The 13,846-nt window shown below is 64.9% G+C and overlaps 2 protein-coding genes across 2 annotated transcripts; one reads left to right on the top strand and one right to left on the bottom strand.

The window, feature by feature from the left end:
* Positions 1 to 136: 136 nt before the first annotated feature.
* CNTNAP1 (contactin associated protein 1) lies at positions 137 to 8,687 on the bottom strand. Its single transcript, XM_058857815.1, has 24 exons — positions 8,471 to 8,687; positions 7,312 to 7,413; positions 6,945 to 7,138; positions 6,697 to 6,844; positions 6,311 to 6,514; positions 6,059 to 6,243; positions 5,828 to 5,971; positions 5,234 to 5,495; positions 5,006 to 5,155; positions 4,767 to 4,938; positions 4,584 to 4,690; positions 4,360 to 4,479; positions 4,020 to 4,223; positions 3,784 to 3,940; positions 3,513 to 3,640; positions 3,231 to 3,398; positions 2,936 to 3,154; positions 2,619 to 2,858; positions 2,307 to 2,543; positions 2,004 to 2,131; positions 1,800 to 1,893; positions 1,449 to 1,682; positions 1,279 to 1,326; positions 137 to 1,197 (listed from the first exon to the last, which is right to left on the bottom strand). The coding sequence occupies exons 1-24, from the start codon at positions 8,547 to 8,549 to the stop codon at positions 1,007 to 1,009; spliced, it is 3,915 nt and encodes a 1,304-aa protein (XP_058713798.1). The 5' UTR covers positions 8,550 to 8,687; the 3' UTR covers positions 137 to 1,006.
* A 750-nt stretch (positions 8,688 to 9,437) lies between these two features.
* On the top strand, positions 9,438 to 12,814 carry CCR10 (C-C motif chemokine receptor 10). Its single transcript, XM_058858012.1, has one exon. It carries the CDS (start codon positions 11,741 to 11,743, stop codon positions 12,791 to 12,793), a length of 1,053 nt encoding a protein of 350 aa, XP_058713995.1. The 5' UTR covers positions 9,438 to 11,740; the 3' UTR covers positions 12,794 to 12,814.
* The last annotated feature ends 1,032 nt before the right edge of the window (positions 12,815 to 13,846 follow it).

The following is a 13,846-nucleotide window of genomic DNA, read 5'->3' as shown; positions in this document are numbered from 1 at the left end:
TCACTACACCCTGCATCTCACTCCGGGACCAGGAATTGCTGTTGTCAGTGTGGTGCCTCCCTTGGTGCAGGCTGAGCCTGGGTGGGAGGAGAGGATCTGCCCAGGCTGCCAAGGTGAAGGCTGGGGAGTGTCAAACGCCATCATTCTGCCTTTATTTGATTATCTTCACATCTCATTCAAAGGAACAGACTTTTTAAAAATAAAGTGCCCAGTGGAGCCAGGCCTTTGGGTAGATAAATGCATATCTGTAACATTGTCTTACCACAACACAACAAGTGAACAGGAGCTTTCCCTGGGCTGGAGGTAATCAGCAGGACTGGCACTTCATACAGAGAAGTAGCAAACTACAGACCACGTACCACGACACGCGGGACGTCACGCCCGCGGGAGCTTCCGTTTGGTTTTTTATACAAACCGATAGAATAAAAAAACCGGAGTGTAGTAGAATATCCAGCAACAAAAATGGTAGAAAGGATCTGTACCTGATCTTATGAAAGCAGCATCTCAGCAAGGTGCGGTGGCGGCATGCGCGGCGCCGGTGTGGAGTATTGCTTGGCAGCCCGGCGGTGCGGGGCCGGTGCTCGTGGCTCTGCGTGGCGCTGGCGAAGCGAGCAAAGCAGCGGGTCATCTACGCGGGCAGCACTAACGGGCGGCAGCAGCCGGGTGCCCCCGGCCAGAGGGAGGGTGGGCGCCAGGCCTGGGGCTCCCCGACAGAGGCCAGGCAGGATTTGGCAGCTGTAGAGGCAGCAGCCTGCCTCTGGCGTGGGGGCTGTCGGCGTGTCCGGGGCGAGCGAGGCCGGGGCTCGGCGGATCGTGGCCGCACTCCGGGGGCCGGTCGGTGGCGGCCGTGGGGAGGAGGTGGCGCTCGGTCCGGTCCGGTCCGGTCAGTCTGAAGGCGGGTGTTGGCAGTTCAGGTGTGCTCGGCCTTTTGGTCCCGCGATGCTCGCTCATTCCCGGGCGGCTCCCGGGGCTGCGGGGCTGTGAGCCCATCCCACCCCCAGCCCCGCTAGTCCCCTCTCGGCTCCTCCAGGATCTGGGGCAGGTTCTGTTCCTTGCGTGCCGACGGCGCTTTGGTGGCGCTGCCGTAATCCTGGATGGCCTTGGGCTCGTTGGTGTGGTAAGAGCCCTTGTAGCGGTGGTGGTAGAAGTAGAGCAGCACCAGCAGCCCTGCCATCAGCAGGAGCAGGAAGATCACGACTGCAGGGAAGAGACAGCAGTGAGGGACTGGGGAGGGGCCGCAGGGCAGTGCCAGTGTGGAATAGCAGAGGCTTCACTTACACCCAATGATGATCCCAATCCAGCCATCGTCGTGCACGTGGGGGAACTCTGCAGAGACAGAGTCAGCAGCTGAGCCCAGGCTGCAGCAAGGTCTCACACTGGAGCTTCCCTTCTGCAGCTGGTGCTTGATGAGGGCTCCATCCCCACCAGGGTCCCACCACAGCACCCACCTGTGGCCATGTACCAGGGGTCCATCTCAGGAGGGATCAGGATGGTGCTGAGGGGGAGCATTGAGGCACAGCTCGACTCCACCAGTTCCCCCCGGATGCTGTAGGGCCGCAGAGGACTGGTGGGGTAGAAGATGGCTTTGAGCGGCACGAGGGTGTTGAATTTCACCCCTGAGAGGCAGCCTGAGAAGCCAGGTGTGTTGTAGCGCTGGATCTCGGGGTCAATCACGCCAGTCTCTGTGGGGCCACAGAAGGAGATTACCCATCCCTCTCAGAGGGCAAGGGCCATGCTGTGCAGAGGAGACCCTGGAGACCCCAGCATGGGACCCCATCTGAGGGCAGGACCCAGCTCACCCATCACACGACCCAGGTAGAGGTTTTTGGGTGAGTCCAGCTTGCTGTCCACAAAGAGGGAAAACTGCTGCTCCATTATGGGGAGATAGTCCACCTGGGAGGTAAATGCATAGCATCAGTGCCCACAGAGCCACCCTGCCCATGGCTCCTCCCAGCCTGACCTGAAGCCCCCAGTCCCCACTGGGAGGATGCCCCAGCCCGAACCTGGGTGTAGAGTGTGCGGTGCAGGCGGGTGATGTTGACACGGTGGGGCCGCCCGTCTGTCACTGGCTTGTTGGTGAGGGTGAAGACATAGGGGCTGGTGCCCAGCTGGTAGCGCAGCTGTAGGCTCCCTGTGAGCAGCACAGGCTGTCAGCAGGGCTGGACCTCTCAGTGGGCACCTCCAGCCCATCTATAGGGTTGGAAAGTGGCATCCAGAGAGAGGAGCATCCTATGCAGCCTCAGCACCAGATAAGGGTCCCCGTGCAGGCTCTGGGTGAGACCCAGGGGAGAGGGCCCTGCCCTCACCATCATCCTTGATGAGCACGGCCATATAGTCCTTGACGAAAGTGCTGACGTAGAGCAGCACGGCGGGTGCTGAGGTGGTGCTGAAGCTGAAGCTGACCTCCTCGCTGGTGAGGTTGTAGCCAGGCAGGGGCTGCCAGGGGCTGCTCACAATGCTGGCGAACTCGCGGGCGGCGTACAGCGACATGGGCAGGATGTTGTACCGCACCCAGGTGCCCTCCTCGAAGTAGCCACCGATGTCTGTGGGAGAGCCTCCGGGGTGAGGGGAGCGCCGGCTCCTCGGTCCCTCCCACCCCGCGGAGCACAGCCACTCACCGTGGTTGCAGAAGGGCCCGCTGAAGGCGGAGATGCTGCAGTTGCAGGTGTAGTGGCTGTAGCGCTCGACGCAGAGCCCGCTGTTCTGGCAGGGCACCGGCGGGTCCTGGCAGTAGCCGGTGCAGTTGACCCGCACGCCCTCCGTCTCGTTGGCTTTGCCCTCCAGGTTGAGCGTCACCCCGTTCATCCGCAGTGCCCGCAGGCACCCCAGGAATGGGCGCATCTTGTGCTCTGCTGCGCCTGCAGCGGGGCCAAGACTGAGTGCCCTGTGGCACGTGGGGACCCAGGGGTGCAGGGGCATGGCCAGGGGCTCTCACCGACGTAGAGGGGCCTGTCAAATTCCAGGCGGACGAAGCTCTGTGGGGGGAATGGCCGCACCACCCAGGGCAGCTTGTCCACCCGCAGCCGCGCCAGCTTGACGTTGAGCTCAGCCTTCACCTGGTGCCACTCATCGTCGTTCCAGGGTACCACCGACCGCACCGTCAGGTTCTCGTCCCCATTCCCGATGTCAAATATAAATGCCACGTCCCTAGTGGCTGCAAGAACATGATGCTGAGAAGAGGCCCCAGTCCTTCTGCCCCCAACAGCCCTGCACCCTCTGCCCCCCCGTACTGTTGAGCTCAATGCGGATGTAGTTTCGGTAGCCTGGGTTCTCCAGGAAGACTCCAGACTGGGCAGTGGTCTTGAAGTAGAAGGAGATGTCAAGGCTGTGGTTGGCCTGGAAGGTGGGGAAGATCAGGGCTGCACCCCTGTTGAAGGAGACGGTGTTCCAGGTGTTGCCTGCGGGGAACAGGAGGGGCAGTGAGGGATGGGCAGGGTCCCTCCATGTGGGACACCACAGGCAGGTGTAGGCACTCTGCAGGCAGGGGATGTTCTGTGGGGCCGGTCACTTACGGTCTCCATAGCACCGTAGGGGCCCCAGAACGAACTGGGCTTCAGAGCCAGTGCGGTTGGTGTCTCCAACTACGACTTGGGTGACGGGCAGGTGGTCCACAAAGGTCAGCAGACCCTTGTCTGTCCTCCTGCAAATGTGAGCACATCAGAGGGGCCATGAGGTGTTTCTGTCCCTTCTCCAGCCCACAGCCCTGTTACCCCCATCTGAGTGCCCCAGAGTCTGTGCCCCCCATGGCTGCAGCCTCCACCCCACAGCTCCTGTTCCCCTCACCAGATGGCATGGTCAGCATCACAGTTGCAGAAGTACTGGGGGTCAGCACAGTTCTTGTCCAGCCCGCAGGCGCAGCGCTGGATGCCCGGCCGCGAGCCCCCCCAGTAGTAGTGCCGCTCATCGTTCCGACCCATCCAGAAGCTGAAGGGCAGCCCGGCTGCAGGCACAGAGGAGGGTCAGGACACGGTTCTATGTCATGGCCCTGCAGCACAGCCCCCCTTTCTCCTGGCGCTCACAGGGGGTGTTGAGCAGGCGGGAGTTGTAGCAGTGGAGCTCAATGCGCTGCTCGCAGTACTCAGAGGCATTGGCCAGGGCTGAGACCTCGGCCCAGGAGGCGTTCCAGTACTCCACAGCCCCCAGGTAGGGCTGGTCCACGCTGGAGCCCGTCACCCGCGTCGCGTAGTGACGGTTGTGCCGGATGATGGTCCACGCTCGGTCCTCTGCAGTGAAAGGGGAGCTTTAGGACTTGACCCCTAGGACACCCCTGCTCCCTGTATCCTGTTCCAGCTCCTTACACAGGTAAGGACTGGTTCCCAGGAGCACCAGAGGTCCCCTCTGCCCTCCTGCTACCCCCACCTCGGATGTCACAGTACACCGTGAAGGGCTTGAGTGGCCCGCTGCCATCTGGGTCAATGGTGTAGTTGCCTGAGGTCTTCCCGCTGACCCGGTAAGCATCACAAGTTTCCTTGTAAAGGGCTGGAAGAGAAGAATGGGGTGGAAGTCAGTCAAGGGAGGCACCAGGCAGGAGTAGGGGCTGCAGGTGCCCCTGTTTTCCCTGACTCATGAGGCTCCAGACTCACATTTGTGGCAGGTCTCCCCCTTGTACCCCGTCAGGTCGCAGATGCACATGAAGTCATCCCAGGATTGGATACAGCGGCTGTCATGCTCACACAGGTTTGGGGTGCACCTGAGGGCACAGAGGGCTCCTGTCACAGCCCCCCAGTGCCCCCCCTCCCAGGCAGCACCCTTGTCCCGGTCCATACCTGTCCGTGATCCCACAGACGTTGAAGAACACGTTGTGGTACTGTGCCAGCCGGTGCTGTGCCAGCAGCTCCACGTCCACGGGCTGCATGTCTACGTTCAGCATCTGCAGGCAGCCGTGGAAAGCCGTCTGGTTTGACCGGCAGCCAGTGACTGAGGCCGGCTTGGGGCAGCCTGCAAGACAGATCGGGGTGAGCAGCCCTCAGGCACCGACTGTCCCGGACCCCACCCTGCTGCCCACCTCCGAAGAAGTACTGGCTGCCAGTGCGCAGCTGGAAGGGGTGCGCCACCCGAAACTCGGCACCATCATCATCGTCAATGGTCACCACAGCTGAGCCATCCCGGGCCACCAGGTGCACCGAGTGCCAGAAGCCATCGTTCAGGCGATGCCCTGTGTGGAGAGGAAGGTGCGTGGTGACGCTTCACTGCCAGACTGACCCTCCAGCCCCATGCTGGCTCCCCAGCCCACCTGCAGCAAACTCCAGCTTCTTCTTGCCGGGCTGGGCGATGGAGACGTTGACCTGCCCCTCACTCAGCACCATCTCGAGGGAGCCCAGGCGGTCAGCGAAGCCGGTGTAGAGCAGGAGGCCAACGGTGTCCCAGGAGCGGAAGCGGAAGCTGACGGCCAGGCGGTTCCTCCGGGGGATCCCCGGCACCCGCACGTAGTTGTTGATGCCAGCAAAGGTGATGGGGGTGGTCAGCTGGTCCTGGCAGTAGTGGCCCACGTTGCCCTGGGAGTGACCATGGGAGGGGTGAGGAAGGGAATGTTCCCATAGAGGGGAGGCCCTCTCACCCCCGCAGTCCTGGCCTCAATCGTGCCCAATTGATCCCAATGCCTGGCAGAGCCAGGCGGGCGCCCCAGGCCAGGGACAACCTTGCACGGTCAATCTGGCACCGCTTGGCTGAGCACAGCCGCTGCCCGGCCCCGCGTCACCCCGCAGCGGGCAGGGAGCCTCGCCCCAGGGAAGGGGTTACCCCACAGTGGGGCTAAGGACACCCAGGAAAGGGGTCTCCCACTGCAAGGAGAGGACTCCCATAGAAGGGGCCACCCCCCAGGCTGGACCTCAAAGCGAATGTTGGGCCGCCGGTGCCGGGCCAGCTCGGCGATGTTGACCCCGTTGAACATGATGTTCTCCACACAGCCCCGGAAGTTTTGCCGGTAGGTGAGGTGCTGCTTGTCGTGGTCAATCACCCCTCCAAAGAATACCTGGGAGGCAGAGGGAGGGTGTCAGCCTCTCTCTCTGGAGGACACCACAGATCAACATCCTGGCAACCCCCGGCCCAGTGCACCCACCTCAGTTTCGAGGTCAAGCTGGTCGAAGGTGCCACGGCAGCGGAAGCGCTTGACCTCTCCATCCAGGGTCAGGTTGACGTAGTGGCCGAGACGCTCAATGTGCAATGAGTGCCAGTGCTGGTCATCCAGGAGGCTGCCCACCGCCACCGTTGTGTGGCCCTCACTGGCGTGCAGTGGGCTGCTGCCTGGGGAGGACCAGCATCAGCTGGTGGCCCCCTGGCCCCACGCCCCTGGTCCCTGGCCCCAGCTCACCTAAGCTGATGTGCAGGAGGAGCTGGGCCTGCTTGAGCTCCACTGTGATGTAGTCTCCCTGTGAGCCCTCCCCGTGCATCAGCACCCCGTCCTGCTCCAGTGTCTTGAAGTTGAAGGAGATGTCATCCTCGAAGGTACTGACCCTCTTGGCTCGGAAGCGGTAGGAGATGGCATCGTCCCCATCAAAGTAGAGCACATGGGACCCTGGGGAGAGCAGAGCAGCCCCACCCATGTCACTGCCTGCAGCAGCAGGTGCCCTGGCATGGGCAACACACCCTCTGTCATGGCTCTGTTTGGGCACAACCCCCTCTGAGAGAGTTTTCCAGGTGTGCCAGAGCCAGGATCCCACCACGCAGGGCTGCTGGAGCCCCTGGCCAGGTACTCACGGTAGGGGCAGCCATAGAGGCCCAGGCGCAGTCCAATCTTCCCACGCGGGTTCCAGGCCACCGGAATGATGCGAATGTATCGTGCAAGGATGGGGTAATGCAGGTCATGCCGCACCACCCCACTCTCATTCACGTTCCCAAAGAATGTCTGGGAATGAAGGCTCACTGTCAACACCTTGCTCCAGGCCAGGGGTCTCTATTCCCCTCAGAGGGCCCCCTCCCACGGGGTAGCCCGGGCTCCCCCCTACCCAGTTGCTGCCCTGCTGGAAGAAGGGTTTCCAGCTCGTAGGGTGGTCTCCATAGAGCACAATGTAGCGTGTGAGCCAGTCATAGGTGTTGAAGGTTCCCTGCGTGGCCACTGCGTTGATCCGGTGCTTTTGCATCAGGTCGATCTGGAGCCAGGGCTGCTTGTCCCGGGGGTCGGGGGACCAGCCGCTGGTGCCTGCGGGGGGAGAGCTCAGCGGCTCGGCTCCTGACTGAGAGGGAGCTGCTTGCTCGGCCCCACCGCAGCACCTGACGGGACCCCTCAGCCCCACGAGAGGCAAAACCTGGCAAGGGACACCCCCTGCCCACCCCCCCTGCCCCGCCCGCATCCCAGTTCCGCAGGGGACTCACTGTGCAGACGGGCGAAGCTGGCCGAGTAGAAGATGTTGTATCTGGAGGAGGCACCGATGGAGTAGGAGTAAAGGGGAGCAACGAGCTCATCATAGCAGGGTCCTGAGGGGAGAATGGAGTTGGGAGCGGCCTCGGAGCACTGAGCTGGGCAGTGTCCCTGTGGGAGCTCCCCAGCCCTGCGGACCCTGAGGGCTCTGGGGACTCCGGCGGAGCGGCGGGCCCGCTTTGCTCTCCCCTCCCACTGCAGCGGAGCTGACACACCTCTGCGGGCCCCGGCACCAGCCGCCTCCGCACTGACGTGGGCGACGGGACCCCCCGTTCTGCCCCGCCCCGGCGGGGAACGATCCCTCGTGGGATCCCGGGGGATCCCGTGCAAGCCCTCGCGGCACCGGCAAAAGACCCTCCGAGGGGCCGGGGTCCCGAACCTCTTTGAGGGTCCCCTACCGGGTCGGACGGAGCCCGGGGAGTCCAGGAGCATCCCGAGCTCTCAGTGTAGGAACCGTGCTGCATCAAGCCCCAGTCCACCGCCCCCCGACTCTACCATACCCTGTACCACCGCCCCCCGCCTCGATGCCCCTTCCCCCCGGCCCCGAGGAAGGGGCCCTGGGCGCCGGCTCAGGGGGATGCGGGGAGCTGCCCGGTGCGACCGGAGCCTCGCCGATTCCCGTTCCCGAGCGGCTGCCCCAGCCCCGGTATGGGCTCGGGCCCGGTGCAGCCCCGCGGCGGGGCCAGCCCGGCGGGTGGCGGAGCTGGCCGAGGTTCTGGCGGAGCCCGGCCGGTCCCGCGGGGCGGCCCCGCTCTTCTCGGCATTCCGGGGCTTTCCGGATCCTCGGGGTGTCCCGGTTGCCCGGTTGTCCCGGGTCCCCAGAGGCTGCGGCCGGGCGCGGGGCCGCCGCCGGCGGGGGGGTTGCGGCGGGGCCGCCCCGGGCGGGGCGCGGTCGGGGGGAGAGCCCGGACGGCCGTGTCCGGCGGTGACCTTGGGAACGATGCGAACAGGGGCAGCGGAGGACACCGAGCGATGCCAGGGGATGCCCGGGGAAGAAGGGGGGATGCCCGAGAGAACGGAGGATGCGGGAACCGCTCGAGGATGCGGGGACGGGGCGGCGGGCGCGGTCCCGCAGTGCGGAGCGGCCGCTCCCGGGACTGCGGCCCCACTTACGTGCGAGGCAGCCGGGACTGGGGCGCAGGAAGCCGGCGCAGGCGGCGAGCAGGAGCCCGAGGAGGCGGCGGGCGCCCATGCTGAGCGCCCCGAGCGCCCTCGGCGCCGCCGCTCCCGGTGCTGCAGCCGCGCGGCGGAGCGGGGCCGGCGGCTCCGCCCACGGGGCGGGGGGGAAGCCGGACCGGGCCGGACCGGGCGCGGCGCAGAGCCCCGGCCACCCCCGCCGCACCCGCCGCCGCGCCCCCGGGAGATGCTCCGCCCGGGAGCCCGATTTCCCCGCTCCTCGGCACCGGAGCTGCCCGCCGCCCCGGGCTGCACCGGGACACGGCTCCTGTGGTGGGGTACGGGGGCACGGTGAGGCTGTCCAGGAGCTCCTCGGGCACCCCCGGTCGGTGCCTAGGCGGTGCCTGGTCCTCGGCGCACCCCGAGCCTCCCCGTCCCTGCCCCTCTGCAGCCCCCCCGCAGCAGATGTGCTGGCGGCGGGTTGTAATCAAGCCCTGGATTAAGGCCTGCAGGTCTCGGGGTCGCTGCTCTCTCCAGTGGTGCAGAAGAAGGGATTTAGTTTGTATCTGCTCTCAACCACCCCCAGACGTCCACAGAGGGGTTGGGGGGGCTGGCGCCTGCCTGCCCTACATACACCTACAGACCCGCCGTGCTCCGTGTCCCCTGGCCCCGCAGGAGCGGGAGACCTGCTTTCCCAGGGCCCTCGAGCAGTCCCGAAGGACGGGGATGCCCCAGCAGCTGCTGGATCCAGGCTGGCTCCAGGTGTGGAGCAGGAGCAGTGCCAGGCAGTGCCCGGTGGCTCTGGACCTGGCAGGATGGGCCAGCCCGGGCTGCCCCGGGCAGGGCAGCACAGCCAGCTGCGGGCAGCCGGTGCTGAGCCTCCTCCCTGCCCAGGCAGAGCCCAGACCACGGCTGGGGAGTGAGAGAGAATAGAAAGCCGCAGGTGCAGCAGAGATGTGGGACACCTGGCAGTGCACCAGGATTTCTGCTACCAGGAGCTGGAACCATATGCTGAGGACATTGGCACCTGCCCTCCTGTCCCCCAGACCCTGGCAGTGCCTGCAGGTCCATCCCCAGGAGAAGCACAGCCCACCTGGCCTTATCCTGACATCCTGGGGGGCTGCCTGCCCTGGCCACAGCCCCACGTCCTGACCCTGTGCTGGGTCAGATCTGTGACAGCCCCAACAGGGACATGTAGAATGGCTGTAGGGCCAGCGTTGGCCCAGGACCTTCCTCCTCACCTTCCCCCAAGATGCAGGGGGCAGGAAAGCACCCACAGAGCCAGCACAGGGCTGAGATCTGCAGTTAGCATCCCTGCACTGCAGAAAGGGGAAGAGAAAGTCCAGCAAAGAGCCCTGGGGACCCTCTGGAGGCTGGGAGCACCTGTTTTCATCCAGGGTGAAGCAGCTCCACAGCCCCACAGCGAGCATCCAGGATCCTGTCTGGAGGCAGCAGGAGGGCCGAGGGCACAGTGGAGATAAGCCACGGCAAAGACAGCTGTAGCTGGGAGAAAGGGGGATTGAGGGATTATGGCCAGGAGCCCATCTAAGCTAGGGATCAATTTTCTCCCCCCCAGGGAGAGGAAAGTGGGGCCTCTACCCCACAGGAACTAATCTGCTTTTTAATGAGGAACTGGGAATTTTGTTGTCAACAACCAGCAACACGCATGCCTGGTGCTGCAGGGATGCATCGCCAGGTTGGGACCCCTGGGTGAGTGCTATGCCCTGCATCAGCAGCCACCCCAGCTTCTGGAAACACCGTGTTTACCATCAGGAAAAGATGATCCTAGACCAGGCAGGGCTCTGCCGATCCTGCTGGAGGATCATCCTGCCTGTCCCCAGCTCAGCGCCAGCCAACAACAGCCCCCACTCCATTCATTGGCTCCATTCCCTCTGTCCTGCAGGACCCAACAGTAGCCCTGGGGTGGGCTGGGGGTTCCTGCTTGTGCTGGATGCCCTTGGGCAGACCCTGCTCCCCTGGCTGGGTGCTCCTGGGTTTGACCTGCACACCCACATGACAGAGACTGAGCAGAGCTGCTATTTCTGTCCTGAGCATGCAGATGTAAAAGACGCACCAAGTTAAAGGTTCAGGACTGGCTCCAAAGTGGGGTCACACCTGCCACCTTGCCTTCCTCCCCAGGGCTGGGCCTGTGTTCTGCTCCGTTCTCGGTATCGAGAGCAGCACGTGGTCAAACCACAGGTTACAGAGTGCTGAGACACCAAGAGCTTCAGACCCACCGGCCAGGGGAAAGGCTCTGCTGTGCAATGACGGAGCAGGTGAGGGGGCAGCAGGGTGAGGGGCTTGCTTGGGAGCCAGGCAGAATTCCCTCCATCACTGGCTTTCCTTAGTTTTTTTTTAGGTAGTTTTCTTGTGAGCCCTGTGGGTTTAGACTGAAAGGCAAAACCCTGGGGAATCAGGGCAGTGCCTGGTGCTCCAGGCCCCTGGGGCTAGAGGAGCTGCTGGAGAGTCAACCTGCCCTGGCACTGGCTTCTGATCCCACCTGTGGCCTCAGAGCAATTGAGGGGCTGAAGCTCAGCTTCCTGGGCTCGCTGATGGGCTGACAGGGGCCAGAGTGAAATTGCTGTTGTGAGGTTACTGTGAGTCAGAGTGTCAGATCCTGATCTCCAGGTAAGTGGGGTCCCAGTGGAGACACCAGTGCCAGGCTGCAGCACTGCCCTGCTGCCCCAGAGCAGGGCTGAGCAGCTGGGAGGTGGGAGCACTGTGCTCAGCTGCCTGCAACCTGTGTGAGGCAGGAGCTCCCTATCTGGGAGCAGGACCAGGCAGTGCAAGGCTGTGCCCACACTGGGGTCTCCAGGGTGGTGCATGGGGGCTTTGGGCACCTGGGGATGCTGGTGTGGATCCCCAAGACTCAATAGCCCAGGACATCTAGGGCCATAGGCTGGGTGCTGAGCCCCAGAGCGGCTCCCCAGGTGCAGGGTTAGTTCATGGGACAGTGCTGTGCTCGGGATGCCATGGCTGGGGTCATGTCCCTCTGCCAGCTCTGCACTGCAGACGGCTGCTGGGGAAGCGTGGTCACTCCTGCAATGACTGAGCACGCTGCTGCGGGGTGAGAGACGGAAACAAACTCCGCGCGTGGGGCCAGGGACCGGGGGCTGCGGCACACCCGGGCTCCCGGTGGTAAGGCTGGGTGGAGAAGGGCTGCCTTGGGTGTGGTTCTGCACCCCGTGGCCGGGCCACGACTGCCGAGCCCTCCTCACTCAGCCTCCCTGTGCACAGGTAACTTCCAGCCCCGTCTCAACAGAGCTGATGGCCACCACCGACTTCTACCCCTGGGAGGAGGGGTACTCGGGCGAGTCCGGCAGTTTGCCTGAGCTCTGTGAGAAGCAGGCAGTACAGGGCTTCGCCCGCACCTTCCAGCCTGCCGTGTACCTGCTGCTCTCACTGCTGGGCACAGTGGGGAACGGGCTGGTGCTGCTCACACACACCCGCTACCGCCAGGTACACAGTGTCACCGATGTCTGCCTCCTGCACCTCGCTCTGTCTGACCTCCTGCTGCTCCTGACGCTGCCCTTCGCCATCACCGACACGCTGCAGGGCTGGTCCCCAGGCACAGCCGCCTGCAAGGCGCTGCAGGGTCTCTACGCCCTCAACTTCTACAGCGGCTTCTTCTTCCTCACCTGCATCAGCGTGGATCGCTATGTGGCCATTGTGCGGGTGCCGGCTGCCTGCCGCCTGCGCCCACGAGCTCGCCGCCACGGCTGGCTGACGGCAGGGCTGGCGTGGCTGCTGGCCCTGCTGCTAGCCCTGCCCCAGTTCATCTACAGCCAGGCAGAGCAGCACCAGGATCTCCGGCTCTGTCGTGTCGTCTTCCCCCGTGGAGTCTCACGGGCAGCCCGGGGAGCCACCAACCTGGTGCAGGTGGTGCTCGGCTTCCTGGTGCCGTTCCTGGTGATGGCGAGCTGCTACGCGGCCGTGGCACGGACGCTGCTGGCGGCCCGCGGAGCCCAGCCCCACCGGGCGCTGCGAGTGCTGCTGGCCCTCGTGCTGGTGTTCGTGGCCCTGCAGCTGCCCCACAGCCTGATGGTGCTGCTGGACGCGGCCGAGCTGCTGGCCAGCTGGGAGATGAGCTGCGCCCAGAGCCGCCGCAAGGACCTGGCGCTGCTGGTCACTGGAGGGCTGGCGTACCTGCGCTGCTGCCTCAACCCCCTGCTCTACGCCTTCCTCGGCCAGCGCTTCCGCCGGGAGCTGTGGCTGCTCGCCAGCGACGCCGGCTGTGTGGGGTCCCTCGACCCGCGCTGCTCCGGCTGCCCCAGTCCCCGGCGGCGGACATCGCTCTCCACCTGCCTGGACGTGGTGTAGGAGCAGAGCGGGGTTCGGTCCCTCCGCGACTGCCCGGGGACAGCCCCGTCCTGCACGGACCTGCCCCGGGGAGCAGCTGGGCACGGGCAGCACCGGACAATCCGCACGGCACCGGCACACGCCTGGGCAGAGGGAAGAGCAGCCCCGCAGCGCCTGCATGCCCTGCCAGTGCCTCCACTGCCCGGCGACACGCCGGGCTGCGCTCTCCGCAATGTCGCGCGTGTTTCGGGGCCACCTCGCAATGTCGCGCGTGTTTCGGGGCCACCTCGCAATGTCGCGCGTGTTTCGGGGCCACCCCGCAATGTCGCGGGTGTCGCGGGCCATGCGATGTTTCACATGTTCTGGGGGTCCGGGCGGTGCCGGTGAGCCGGGTCGGTGGGTGCAGCACTGGGGCCAGGCAGGCAGCTGGTTCCCACTCTCACAATAAACCCCGAACGAGTCCCGGTGTGCGAGCGCAGTCTCCGTGGGGGCCGACGCTGTCCTGGGTGGGTTTTGTGGGGCCGGGGGCGGCTCCTTGGCCACCGTCACTGGCGGGCGATGCCTGCAGGAGGCAGCAGAAGCTCGCGTTTCCTGGCCGCCCTCTGCTCGTCCCCGCCGCTGCAGGGACAGGGAGCCCCCGGACAGGGGACAGCAGATTCCCCCCCGGATAAACCGTCCTTGGGTCCTGCATCCCAGGGCGGGGTCAGAGGGACGTTTGTCTCCCCTCCTTACTCCCCCCACCAGCTCCTCTGCCACGGCACATCCCGGCCCGGGGGCTCTCCAGCACCTGGGCGCTGCGCTGGGGCTGGCCCGGCCCGGCCACGTGGCGACCAACACATGACCATGGGCTAGGACACGGCGACCAACACATGACCACGGGCTGGCACATGGTGCCGGGCCGTGTCGCACTCACCAGGCCAGAGCCGGGAGCAGGACTGGGCTTGGCTGGGGTGCAGCTGCTCATGGAGCCTCCCAGCAGAGCTGGGCATGCAGAGAAGCACCTCCCGGTCCTGCCGGGGCTGGAGGTTCTTCCTGCTCACCCCCTGCTCTGTTTGGGATTAGCCCAGGGCTCGA

Source organism: Poecile atricapillus, chromosome 27 (assembly GCF_030490865.1).
Source record: "Poecile atricapillus isolate bPoeAtr1 chromosome 27, bPoeAtr1.hap1, whole genome shotgun sequence".
In the NCBI taxonomy this organism is placed as follows: domain Eukaryota; kingdom Metazoa; phylum Chordata; class Aves; order Passeriformes; family Paridae; genus Poecile; species Poecile atricapillus.
The sequence above is the reverse complement of the archived record's forward strand: the minus strand, read 5'-3'. Positions and strand labels throughout refer to the sequence as shown.